Source organism: Neofelis nebulosa, chromosome 16 (assembly GCF_028018385.1).
Source record: "Neofelis nebulosa isolate mNeoNeb1 chromosome 16, mNeoNeb1.pri, whole genome shotgun sequence".
In the NCBI taxonomy this organism is placed as follows: Eukaryota; Metazoa; Chordata; class Mammalia; order Carnivora; family Felidae; genus Neofelis; species Neofelis nebulosa.
This window is the reverse complement of record NC_080797.1, coordinates 64,949,124-64,963,412: the sequence shown is the minus strand read 5'-3', so window position 1 is coordinate 64,963,412 and position 14,289 is coordinate 64,949,124. Positions and strand designations below refer to the sequence as shown.

At 41.1% G+C, this 14,289-nt stretch overlaps 1 protein-coding gene across 2 annotated transcripts in view; it reads right to left on the bottom strand.

Moving 5' to 3' along the window:
* Positions 1–4,453: 4,453 nt before the first annotated feature.
* PAFAH1B1 (platelet activating factor acetylhydrolase 1b regulatory subunit 1) overlaps positions 4,454–14,289 on the bottom strand; it is an 82,504-nt gene continuing 72,668 nt past the window's right edge. For both annotated transcript variants that reach the window (XM_058704267.1, XM_058704268.1), the window contains exons 9-11: positions 13,560–13,661; positions 9,316–9,472; positions 4,454–8,436 (exon numbers count right to left, since the gene is read on the bottom strand). In XM_058704267.1, the coding sequence (XP_058560250.1) occupies positions 8,363–8,436; positions 9,316–9,472; positions 13,560–13,661 (333 nt within the window). In that variant the 3' untranslated portion in view covers positions 4,454–8,362. The remainder of the gene's footprint in view (positions 8,437–9,315; positions 9,473–13,559; positions 13,662–14,289) is intronic.

The following is a 14,289-nucleotide window of genomic DNA, read 5'->3' as shown; positions in this document are numbered from 1 at the left end:
CGCAGGGCTCAAACTCCCGGACCGTGAGATCGTGACCTGAGCTGAAGTCGGACGCTTAACCGACTGAGCCACCCAGGCGCCCCTAGAAGAGTTTTTTAAAGCATATGAATATCAATTAGTTTAAATTCAACATTGTCCTTATAATGTTGAAGTGGGAGGAGAGGGTAGAGTCACAGGCACCCAGCTAGGGTTTACCTGCCAGTCATTAGACCCAGAAGAATAGCCCAACAGATAAATGTCACCTGTTGGTCACAGAATTAGAGGCTGGGAATCTCTCCTCCATAGAGCTGCGTGTGGTACGTGTTAGAGTGACGGCCAGTTGGGGTGAGGGGTGCTGTGGGGTGGGGGCCCAGGCCCTGTGCCTGCTGGCCCGGATGGGTTGCTGAACACCAGATTTGTGGCATCTACTCTTGTCCCTTCGTCAGAGTCAGGAGAACTGGGATTACCCCCAAGGGACTAGGAGCCCTGGAATGGAGGGGGGTCTGAGGGTTGCCACCCTAGGGTTAAGTTTCAGGTCAGCCAGGTCTCAGGGAAAGGGGTTACCATGTAGGTGGGCTCGAGGGGCAGGGCCTCGGAGATGGGAGGGTGCCTGTGAGGGGCCTGCTGCCCAGAAGAGGGGAGGTCTCATAACTGGTGGCTGCTGTTGGCCAGCTTGAGCGGGTGGGCTCAGCAACATGCATACTTCAGTATCTTTTTGAATCCTTGGAGAGAGAGAGAGAGAGAGAGAGAGAGAGAGAGAGAGAGAGAGTGTGTGTGTGTGTGTGTGTGTGTGTGTGTGTGTGTGTGTCTGATATTCTCTGAAAAGAAAAATGAAGTTCTAACATCTGTTCCTTTTCCTGAGCCAACTGAAGACATTCTTGACCTTGAGGTGTTTTTAAATTTTTTTAATACGTTTTATTTTGAGAGAGAGCAAAACAGTGCAAGTGGGGGAGAGACAGGGGAGAGGACAGAGAATCCCAGGCGGGGTCCACGCTGTCAACACAGAGCCTGATGTGGGGCTCGAACTCACAAAAATCATGAGATCACAACCTGAGCCTAGATCAAGAGTCGGACGCTTAACCAACTGAGCCACCCAGGCGCCTCCGACCTTGAAATTTTCTAAGCAATGCCATCGAGTCACCATTGATGCTTGATGTTTGCTTGCTCCCCACACCCCCCCACCACTTTCCTTGACAGTCTCAAGGTTGTGTTCTGAACATTCCTTCCTATAGCCTTTATCCTGTGAACACCAGCCATGTGTTCCATGGCACTTCTCGAATGGGGGCATCGTCTTGGAAACTTGAGGAATGGATCGGGTTTAATTACCACTGTAGCTACCAGTCACCTGAGAGGCCTGTTTTCATGGTTGATCCCTCACGTGTATTAGTGCTGTCTGCTACCTTTTGACAACCCAGATGACAAGGGACTGTTTAAAGGAAACAAAAGCCTCTGAATGTGAAATCCACCCTTCTCCCTTATCTTAGTTGGCAGATTATAATTTTTTTTTAAAAAAAAAAGGGTGAAGAATGGTGTCCAGAAAGGGTTAGCATGAGAACTAGCATTTTGGGTCCTGGTCTGTGTTGATGGGCAGCTGTTCAGGATCTGAAATTAATTTGTGTGAGCCACAACTCCCCTCTCTCATGGATGCCATGCTAGCCTTTCGCTTTCCAAAACTCTGTATTTGGGTTTTTTAACATATGCATGTTACTTTTCCAAGTTAAATATCTTAAAAAACAAAAACAAAAACAAAAAAACTATTATCACCAAGTTAAGCTTTTAAGATTGTATCATCTGTCTCCACTCCTGCCCTCCAAACTGCCATTGTGAAATGAGTATTGGGAAGAACTTGGACTTCACCAAGGATTTCCTATATATCCTGAAGCTGAGAATAAGCGGATTTCCACATTCCTGCTGCCAGAGTCTAAACTGTCAAATCAAACAAGGCAGGCATAATCAGGACACCTACAGAGAACAAGTGGCCTGAAATACCCCCACTAAATAGGCAAACCCATTGCTTAGAAAAGACACTAAAAAAATAACACCGAGATGCAGACCATGCAGGACCCAATTATCCTAATAAAGTCACCTCATATAGAATGGCTTAGGAGCTTTCCTTTTTTTTTAAAAAAAAAAATCTTTCATGTTTATTTTTGAGAAGGAGAGAATGGGTAGGGGAGGGGCAGAGAGAGAGAAACCCAAGCAGGCTTCAAGCTGCCAGCACAGAGCCCAACACGAGACTCGAGCTTGTGACCTGAGCTGAAACCCAGAGTCAGATGCTTAACCGACTGAGGCACCCAGGCGCCCCAGGAGTTTTTCCTAAATTACAAGCGCAAGCAAGGATAATCCTTGCTTACCGATTCCCAAGCTCCACCCCTTCCTAATGGCCCTCCCACATGGTGCCAGTGGTAGAGGGCCTCAGGGATGGGATGAGGGTCATTCCTGCATTACTGAAGGTTAACAAGTTGAATGAAAGATGTCACAAGGTCCTTACACTTAGCTAATAAGATGCTTAACACGGGCAGAACCAGATAAAGGAAAGAACATGTGCATTTGGGTTTGAGTCTCGACTCTAGATTAGCTTAATACCCTTGCTCTATGTCCTCACCTCAAGTGAACCTGTTTTCTTGCCCATAGAAATGTACTACTGTCCACCAGCAGGGAGAATAAGTGTGTTGAAAATAAGGGTGTTGGCACCTAAGAAGCATTCAAAATGTTAGGTTATTTTCCCTCCCCTAGTCCCTCCACCTCCACTTTTTGTCTGGGGCAGAGAATCCCAAGCAGGCTCTGCACCATCAGCACTTGGGGTTTGAACCCACAACTGTGAGATCATGACCTGAGCCGAAATCGAGTCGGACGCTTAACCGACTGAGCCACCCAGGTAACCCTGCGCTTTTATTTTTAAATTTTTTAAAGTCTATGCCCAACATGGAGCTGGAACTCACAACCGCAAGAGTCAGTCACATGCTTCTCCAACTGAGCCAGCCCCTCCACTTTTATTGAAAGGCTAGCAACCCAAGTAGGAACGATCATACAGAATATTCACAAAGGCAAAACTCCACGTGTCAAAGTGATGGCGATCAAGAATTCACATCATAGCTGTGGGGCCACTCGTCCCAATTTCTTATTCAAGGAGAAGTTGCTTGAATTAGTGGTTTTCAAGCTTGAACCTGCATCAGAATCATTTGGGTGGCTGGTTAAAACAGATTTTTCAGATAGAGGTTTCAGATAGAGTATGTCTGAGCTGGAGCTCAAGAGCTTGCATTTCTAATGAGTTCCCAAGTGCTGCTGCTGGCCTGCTGGGAAACACTGAGAGTCATTTTCCTAGAGAATTCTGGTAGGTCTCTCAGCAGTAAAAAATTGCACGCAAACCAAAGCCGAAACAGCGACAGAGCTGCCACATCTAGGATGCAGCACCATTTCTCCACCACGTCTTCCATTTCCTATCCCTCATCCTACCTCGGGGACACACCCAACCATGAATATTGGAAGCTTGATGTGATAGACCAATGAGTTAGTTTTGAATAGCTACCTGCATTTCAGAATCATGACACTACAGCTAGGATTCCCTACCCCTAGGGAGAGTGGTCAGGCTCACCTTCTGCATCTTGAGCTGGGGGTAAAGAGGAACCCTGCGGGGAAAGGGAAAAGCTGCAAAAGCCAGAAAACTAAGTTACTTTTGTTGCTCTTGGCCCAGCTCCCCATGTGGGGGTGGGGAGGTAGGGGAGAGGCTACTCCCAACAGAAGGTAAGAAAACAACCGGGCTGGAAGAGCCACATCATTCAACTTGTCCTTAATACATGAAAAAGGCTGGAGACTTCATGGCCACTACAGGTGCCGAGCGGTAGTAGGGGACGGAAGGTAGGTCATAGGCAACATGTATAAAGCAGAGGGAAAGCCATGGGGCATCTGGGGCAAGAGTGAAGAGGATTTTGACATTTCAACCCAAGTTTAAAATACTTAGAATCTTCCAAGAATCCAAGACCACTGGCCAGAACAAGAGGCTCATTCATTAACAGAACAAAGGGGACAGGACCCTTATCTCTGGGCCCTGACCACAAGAGGGGCAAGTCTTCTTGGGGGGAGATTTTTTTTGCGGCTTACAACAGGTCATTCCTGGCATCATCAGCTCTCCGGTGCCTGGGCAAATGAGTCCCTGTCGGAAAGGGCTGCTGGAGGGGAGGGTGGTGCCTCAGAGAACAGTCTGAGCTCTGCAAGTCCACCACCATGGTAAGAGCTCCTGCAGCCACCACTCCTCGCTCCTGATCTCCTAATAAGGTGAAGGAAGCAGACAGTAAAGGCAGTGCCACCGCTGCCCTAGAGAAAAAGACTTCCATCAAGGCCCTGCCACCAATTTGCATCTGACTCTACGACAGGTGTTGAACACAGCCCCATCTCCAATGAGGACTCCACTAAAAAGCTTTAAGTCTCTGCACAGGGACACACAAAAAAAAAAAAAAAAAAAAAAAATCACATCTAGTTTTATAGGCATTTAATAGTTTACCAATTGGTACAATAGGATTTTTTAATATGCAGAAAACATGAATAAATTTTGTTTTACACAGTCTGAGAGCAACAAATCTTACTGTAAAACACAAGAGCAATATTATATACATTCCTTTACTGATTTTTTTTTTAATTGTGTCAATATCTTCAGTTAACTCTTACAATCTGGGAACTGTTTTCTCCAATCACCACCACCTCTGCAACATTCATATGAAATCAATGCTTGCCTTCATGTCAGTGTCAGATCAACTTCTAACTCGAAGATTTTGTGTTTGTTTCTATCATCTTCAGAGTGAGCTTTAGGGATGCCTGAAGGATAGGCAGGACAAGAAAGCAGCTACTTACATGATATAGTGGAAAGATAAAAAGGCCAGTCCAGTCCAGTTGTGACTTGTAAATCCAGCTTGCCCTCCCCCCCACCCCACTGAAAAGAAAAAAAAAACCCAAAAAAAACCAAAAAAAAAAAAAAAAAAAAAAAAAAAAACAAACCCCAAAAACCTTTTTCACCAATTTTGTACATGTCGCTTCTCTACCAGGAGATTCTTCTTTGCATCATCTAGATTAATTAACACATTGGACTTATATACAGCTGGACAGAAAGAGTAACCATTTTAAGTGCCTTTTCCTTCAACAATTTTAACTTCAGTTGCTTAAGGATTATCAAGCCACCACTGTCAACAAAACAAAATATCCTTTACTTTTAAATAGTTTTTCTTTAAGTGAATTTAAAAGAAAACTATTTAATGCGTGATTTTACCTGGAAGTTCACACAGAAACAGAAAGAGGCAAACAGGAGAGCAGGGCACTGACAGTAAGGAGACTGGGCTTGGTGATCTAGAGCCAAAGCTTCCGAAGACTACAGCGAGTGCTCCACAGCCTGGACGACTTGCTAACACTAGTGATTTTTAGAGCAGTGCTCTGGGCACACCATTGGTCACACCACACACAGACAAAACAGGACGGTCTTAGTCTCCTAAAGTGCAAGATGCCATGTCAAAAAGCAACTATTCTCCAAGCAACGTCTAAACCACAGTTTCTGTGGCTCGCACTTCCAAGACTGCAGCTAGGACTTCTTGGGCACATTATATCAGGGTGGCACTGGAATGTCTTTTCACACACACAAAGTCAAATAATCATCTGAGGATGCAATTCTACCAGCTTTTTATTTCTTAAATTAAGTGACCAATTTGATTGAGAAAGTGACAAAGCAGCAGTGAACCTCTAAACCAGTTAATAAATTCCTCTACTTACAATCCAAACCAGTAACCTCATCATTGTACTTATCCCAGGCAAGGCACAGGGTTAGACAGCAGACAGAGAAAACGGAGGAAACAGGAAGAAAGGGCATCAACAGGGCAGCGTCAAACAACAGTGCAGGAAACCGCTGCACATCCGATTCCGGATTATGGATGGATCCACTCTCCCCCACCCCCCTTCATTATTCAAACAGGGCTCGTTACATTTGGATCCAGTTGAGGACCATCCCTGAGATTCAATGTTTGCTGCTTCTTAAACGGAGGATGTCTGGTAACTCAACTAAGCAGCAGGCTGTGGCAATCTCCCAAGTAAGGATAACTTTGTTTACAGAGTAATATTGTTTCTCCTCCTTTGTTAATGAAAGTCACTGTGTGCTGCAGGGGGGAAAACCCAGTGGACAGCAGCTTTGTTTCCTCCTAAATCGGTACCATTTTTGCCTTTATTGTTCGTATCTATGAGTGATTTCTAGATGTCGTGGCTTACCCTTAAACAATTCGTGTTGCTACATGCTAAAAATGAATTAAAATACAAGACATTTATACATGTACAAACAAATGTTAAGATGCACCATTTCTATGTATTTATATTTCTTAAAATAGGACAGGAAATAGCAGCAAACGAGAACAAAGATATCTTCCATAGCATTTGTAGAAAAATCCAGTCAGAACAGCTAAAAAGAAACAAACAAACAAACAAACAAACAAAAAAGACTTCTCAATGTGAGCAGGGTTGTGAGGCAATATTGTCCTGAAAGTTATTCTACTGTATGTAAGGAATTAGCTTAAGTTGTAATTTTTGTCTTCAAAAGTAGCCATTAGTTCTCAAAACACTTTTCCTTCCAGAGATGTCTCTCAGGAATTATTAAAAACAGAGCAAACAAACAAAAAGACACAAGTCAGACGTAAAGCTGCTTCTAGTAAACGTAAGGCCTAGTCTCTGTGTGTGTATCTACAGGACATTAACTCTAACCCTTTGTCTTTTTCAAGAACCAAATTTCCATTAAATACTAAAAGGGACATTTTAAAAATCACATTACGCAAATGAATAAAATGCAATTCAGAGTAAGTTTCTTTGTTAAACTGTCTTGTTATTTCACTGTTCTGTTAACTTTTCAAATGACCTTTAAAAAAAAGCTGTTGGTTAGCTAAGCAATAGAATTATTTAATAATCTGCAATGAAATATTGTTTCCAAAGTCATAGATAAAAATTCTCTTAAGCCTACTTGTAGTAACTTTGGATCACAATATACAATATATCAAGGATGCATAAAATGCTGAACAGCCAAATGGGGCGGGGGGTGCTTTTCCTTTTAGCTGGGAACAATTCCCACAGAGTCAGACCTAGTTTTCAGAAGCATTAGGATCAAAAAGGGTTTGTTCTAAAGCATGGTACTCCACAGCAAAATTTATTCTACTTGTACATTTTAGCACTTCTTCGAAAGCCCAGGATCCAAGGATATGGAGGTTGTATGTGTGTGATATACATATACAGACTTATCCACTTACAGATAGGCCCATATAACATTTATATATAAACAAAAGGTGAAAACACAGTACATTTTTATGCATGCTCCATTAAACCCTGTCTTGTTTTCAACTTGTAAGTTAAATACAGTTCAAATCAGTATCAGATTTGTGTTGAAGAACAAACTGCTGTATTTCTCCCACTCCCTTCAGATGGCAAACATAACCTTTTCCGTATTTGTCATTATGTAATGCACATTGCACATCCCTAAAGAACATCGAAAACAAATAGTGATTTGTACCATGACACACTCAACGGGAAGATTAAATTCTACTTGGGAGTCACGTCACTGCACAGTCTAACAGTATGGAGAAGACAACTACAAGTGTGTCTAGTGTGAAAAATAGAAGCTTAGAGAATTACAGTGTTTTTCAACCTGTTTACAAAGCATTAGGACCCAAATGAAAGAAATGATTTGCTATTAGCTGCTGAGATTTTTCTTATTTGAGATTTACAGTCATTTCCGTACATAAATATACCACTAGCCTCTGCCTGATAGGCTGCCAAAACAAATGTGTCCTATTGATTTGGCAAATGTGTCATGACAAAAATTCCAATGTGTAATCCCCATTAATTACATAGATGGTTCAGAAGATTTTGAATTGTAGCCTTATCATCTAACATCCTTAAAGAAGATTTATTAAGCACACTTAAGTGATGTTACATAGATACACATTTCAGAAAAAGCCCTAATAATCACCACTTTTCCCCAAATGAGGCCATCAAGTCAGGCACCAACAGATAGCAGAAAGAAAAACAGGAATTAATAATCCAACATAAAATGACACTGTCAACTATTCAGTTTAGTGCCCTAGTTCAATTTATTCAACTTCTGCCTTCTTAGGCCTGGTGTGACCAATGCCAGCCCAGGTTTTTAAACCCTATGGTACTTCTAGACAACGTATGTAAATTTACAGTATACAATTTGGATTCACCATGCATGAATACTTTGTGTGTAACATTTAATAAGCTCAATCTACATCCAGAATAATTTACATGAAAGGACAATATTTATTTAAACAGAGCTCAATGGGGTAACCATGGTATCATCAGAGTGCATCCAGAGGAAAAACGGGAGGAGGGGCCAAATGAGACTCAATCAACGGCACTCCCACACCTTTACTGTTTGATCTACACTGCCAGTAACCACATATGGTGCCGTCTTATGGAAATCTGAAAGAAAAAGAAAAGGCTTATTTTAAACGCAGATAAAATTTTTAACAAGCCACAAAATAAGCAAGTCCAAGTGCCAGGAATGCTCATTTTTTTCTATACACACCCACACATACACCCCTGGGTTAGCGAAGCTGAGACTTAATGATTAAATCCTGTATTAACACTTCAATAAAAATACCTACGCCCATTACCCCCATCCCAACTAAGGCTGAATGTTTCACTCGAATCTAACAACAAGGGTAGCTCTAATGTATCTACTTACTTAACTTACTATGTTCCAGGCTTAGTACTAATGCATTATATTCATGTTTAATTCTTTTAACAATCCTATGAGGTAGGCATTGGCCCTATTCTACTGAGGCTTTATTTTTATCATTAGATCCATCATACCCTGGGTGTATTATATTTTTAATGTATTCACTATCTTATATTCTAGATTTAGGTCTAGATGACACTGAGGCTGTTTATTAGACTTAATTCAGTGAGTCCCCAGTACATGAGAGTATAAACCTGCCGGAGGGAAAAAGGCTGAGTAAGATTTCCTTTGAGAAACTTACAAACTAGTAGGGGAAGAAAATTACCCATCAGAGTGGTTAGTAAGCATCCTCTTCACAATCCTAGCTTCCAAAACCAATGTTGTGCAATGGAGAAAGTAATTTTTTTTTATTATAAGGCTGATGATGGAAAGAGAGAGTTAAGGAAAGGAAAATTTAAAACAAATAGTAGGAATCCACAAAGTTTTTAAACTGTCTTCTCTAGTCTGTCCTGAAAGCACAGGTCATTTCTTACCTGGAAAATTCCTCATGATTACATAAAACTGTTTGTGTCTCGCACTCCAAAATCTACTTGTTAAGAAATCTCCTTACTCGTACATACCCAAGGAGGTAACAAAGTGTTCATGCGCATTGAGGGTCTTCATGCATCGCTTGTTCTTGTAATCCCACACACGGAGGGTCTTGTCATCAGCACAACTCAAAATAAACTTCCCCCCAGAATGGAACAGAACTCCACGTACCCAGTTATCATGACCCACCTTAAAAACAAAAGGTGTTCAACTTAATAAAGGGATAAAATATTTAAACGGCATCTAAGAAAATAGTTCAGTCATTACTCAAAGCAGTGAAGCTACATGTACCCAAAACATCAGTGCCAAAAAAGAACCTCACATCCCCCCAAAAAAGTGTAGGGAATTTTTCTAGATTAAAGGAAACTGGAAACTAATAAGGCATGACCAGTAAATATGTGTGATGCTTGACTGGCTCCTGGGTGGTGGCTACAATACAGTTATAAAGGGCACTAGTGGATAACTAGAGAAAATGTGAATATGTAGTATTAATGGTAAGTTTCTTTTCTTTTTTTTAATCATGTTTTTAATGTCTACGCCCAATGTGGGTCTCAAACTCATGACCCCAAGATCAAGAGTCACGTGCTCTACCGACTGCATCAGTCAGGCACCCCAATGTTAAGTTTCTTGAGTATAATCAAGAAACTTAAGAATAAAGGTGTTATTCTTTATTCTTAGGAGATATATGTTAAAATATTTGGAGCCAAATATATATCCACCATATTCCTCTACATAGAAATTTAAGACAATGGGTTGGTGCTGAACAGTCCAACAGGGTAGCCATTTAGTCACATGTAGTTTTTAAAATATAAACTAAAATATTAATACTATCAGCAATTGAGTCCTCAGTCTCATTAGCCACATTTCAAGAGCTCAACAGCTGCATGTGGCTAGTAGCTATAATAATGGATAGTACAGATATAGAACATCATCACAGAGAGTTCTACTGGACAACCCTAGACTAAAAAAAGAAAACTTGGTAGGGGCGCCTAGGTGATTCAGTCAATGGTTTACGTGTCTGACTTCGGCTCAGGTCATGATCTCATGGTTCACGAGTTTGAGTTCTGCGTTGGGCTCTGTGCTGACAGCTCGGAGCCTGGAGCCTGCTTTGGATTCTCTCTCTTTCAAAAATAAATAAACATTTAAAAAAAAGCAGGTGGGGGGTTGAGGGGAGGGGCATCTGGGTGGCTCAGTCAGTTAAGTGGCCAACTTCACAGCAGGTCATGATTTTGCACTCTGAGTTTGAGCCCCACACCAGGCTCTATGCTGATAGCTCAGAGCCTGGAGCCTGCTTCAGATTCTGTGTCTCTCTCTCTGCCCCTCCCCTGCCCGTACTCTGTCTCCCTCTCAAACATGAAAAAAAAAGAGGGGCACCTGGATGGTTCAGTTAGTTAAGTTTCTGACATTGCCCAGGTCATGATCTCACGGTTGGTGAGTTTGAGCCCTGCATTGGGCTCTCTACTGTCAGCACAGAGTCCGCTTCAGATCCTTTGTCTCCTTCTCTCTCTACCCCTACCCTGCTTGCTCTCTCTCTCAAAATAAGTAAATAAACTTAAACAAACTTGGTAGGTTTTATTAGGTATGACAGAGCTGTATATGGGTGATTTTTATTTTCTTCTTTTAGCTTTTCTGTATATTTCTAATTTTTCTATAATGTAAATAACCGTACTGCTTTTACAAAAGAACCCAAGGGGAGTTTATAAAAAAAATAAATAAATAAAAAGAAAGAAGAAAGAAAAACAAAAAAAGACAGATGACCAACGTAACATATTCTTTGACCAGTGTGCCTGGATGGCTCAGTCGGGTAAGCATCCAACTCTTGGTTTCAGCCCAGGTCATGAGCTCACAGTTCGTGGGATCCAGCCCCACATCAGGCTCTGCACGGACAGTGTGGAGCCTGCTTGGGATTCTTCCACTCTCTCTATGCCCTTGCCCTGCACCCACTTTCTCTCAAAATAAACTTAAATAAATAAATAAAGGTCTACTGTAGTGACCTATAAAAGTCACCAATGACGAGAGGTAGAAGTCTCAACAAAAGTTAAGTACAAAATCTATTTAAAACAATTTTTTTTAATGTTTATTTATTTTTGAGGGAGAGAGAGAGAGAGACAGCGTCAGCAGGGGAGGGACAGAGAGAGAGAGAGAGAGAGAGAGAGAGAGTGAGAGAGAGGTACAGAATCAGAAGCAGGCCCTGAGCTGTCAGCACAAAGCCTGATGCAGGGCTCAAACTCATGAACTGAGAGATCGTGACCTGAGTCAAAGTTGGATGGTTAACTGACTGAGCCACCCAGGCGCCCCAATACAAAATGTATTTTATTTTTTTTTTTTTTAATTTTTTTTATTTATTTTTTATTTTTTTAAAAAAATTTTTTTTTTCAACATTTTTTTATTTATTTTTGGGACAGAGAGAGACAGAGCATGAACGGGGGAGGGGCAGAGAGAGAGGGAGACACAGAATCGGAAACAGGCTCCAGGCTCCGAGCCATCAGCCCAGAGCCTGACGCGGGGCTCGAACTCACGGACCGCGAGATCGTGACCTGGCTGAAGTCGGACGCTCAACCGACTGCGCCACCCAGGCGCCCCAAAATGTATTTTAAAAGTAAAATACAAAATCACATTTCCATGGCTACACCAAAATAAAGCCGTAAAAAGTACTATCCTTCAGGTGAAAAACAGGAGCCAGAAACCTCGGGAGAAATTAAGGTGACCTCTGTTCTTACAGGGGAGGAGAGCACATGCTTTCCTTCTTTTCTTTAAGATTTTATTTTATTTTAAATATTCTTTTTTGAAAGAGAGTCAGAGAGGGAGGGAGACAGAGGATTCGAAATGGGTTCTGTGCTGACAGCAGAGAACCTGACGCAGGGCTCAAATTCACAAATCGTGAGATCATGACCTGGGCCAAAGTCAGACACTCAAAGTCAGACCAAGCCATCCAGGTGCCCCTAAGATTTTATTTTTAAGCAGTCTCTACACCCAAATGTGGGTCCCAAACACATAATCCTGAGATCAAGAGCCACATGCTCTACCAACTGAGCCAGCTAGGTAGCTCTGCAGATCACCTTTTTAAATAGTAATACAGTGTATCTGAACTCAGCTCAGAATACTGTTAGAGGAGAGTCTAATTTTCTAATCAATTCTTGATGATACTTCCAAAGTGTCTACCATATCTTTTTTTAAATTTTTTTTTTTTTCAACGTTTTTTTATTTATTTTTGGGACAGAGAGAGACAGAGCATGAACAGGGGAGGGGCAGAGAGAGAGGGAGACACAGAATCGGAAACAGGCTCCAGGCTCCGAGCCATCAGCCCAGAGCCTGATGCGGGGCTCGAACTCACGGACCGCGAGATCGTGACCTGGCTGAAGTCGGACGCTTAACCGACTACGCCACCCAGGCGCCCCAGTGTCTACCATATCTTACAGAGACCATCACTTCAAGGTATGGTTAGTACCTAAAACGTCTCTAAAACAAACGGATGCCAAATTACAAAAATTGTTAATTAACAAAAATTGTTAATGCCCACAGATCCCCTTATTGCTCCCTTAGGCAAATAAAAATGCCCACAATCTTGTACTATCATTTATATATCCTAATATTAAATTCTGGCGCTCCTGAAAATGAAATAAACATTTCTAAGCCGTAAAGCTAGGTAACAACATTAACGTCATAATGGTAAAATAAAACAAATAAAGAAGACCATATGAACAAATATGTCAATAGGATTCATATTAAAATTAAATACAGTGAAATACAGAATCAAACACTTTAAAAAATGAATGGGTCTATAATAATACTATTTTTCCCCATAGGAGATATAGAATTTTTAAAGATAAAGTGAGCTAGGATCTCCCTCCTAGCATTAATGGCTTTGTAGATCCTTTTTATAACATGACATTCTACAGGAGTAATTTTCTTTTATCTTTTTAAGTGTTTATTTCTGAAAGAAAGAGTGCAAGTGGGGAAGGAGCAGAGAGAGGGACCGAGGATCCGAAGCAGAGAGCCTGATGCGGGACTCAAACTCATGAAATGTGAGATCATGACTTGAGCCAAAGTTGGAAGCTTAACCTACTGAGCCATCCAAGCATCCCTACAGGAATAACTTTCATTTCACTGTTAACAATGGAATTACAAAAGTTTAAGAAAAATTATCTTTATAAAGAAGTTATTTTAAAGCCTGGACTAATTCAGATTATTTAGTAAGATATCACAAGGCATCTAACCCCCCAAAATATAAACACAGTAAGCTTCAAAAGAAGCAGTTAATATTATGCAAACTTACTAGGGTCATAAGGCACATGCCAGTACTGACGTCCCACATCTTAATAGTCTTGTCTCTGGATCCAGACAGTAAGAATGGCCCAGGCTTGCCACTTTTTTTAGTCTATAGAAAACATACAAAAATTAAGTTTCCCATGTAAGAAGTTAAGTGAAGACTTTAGATGACTTCTAACAATGATCTATATTTTCAATTTTACAGAAATGCAATTTTGGGAGACAAATAAATATTGTGTATGTTTACTATACACAATTTGATACTGAGATACATATACATGGTAAAATGATCATCATAATCAGGTTAGTTAACATATCCATTGCCTCGTATAACCATCCCCCGCTTTAGAGCTACCCTTTTAGCAAATTTCACGTATATACAACACAGTATTGTTAACTATAGTCACCAAGCTGTACAATTAGATCTCCAGGACTTACTCATTTTATTTTCCTCTATCGAAATACACAAGTCTTTTCTGACATATGTAGGCTACACAGGAAGGACCCAGATAATATGAAAATAGAAAATCTCCATTTAGGTTAAGACTCAGTTTCTATAATACTAACAGATGATAAATTTATTGCTCAAGACTTCTGGAATCAAGAAAAAAATTGAAAACTAATTCAGTCTTTATATAACATCCAAGCCAGAATCAACTTTATGACATGGTAAGTAACCACCACCAGAGGGCAGTAAAAAGAATTTGAAAATGCAACCAAACAGCCAGCCAAAATTT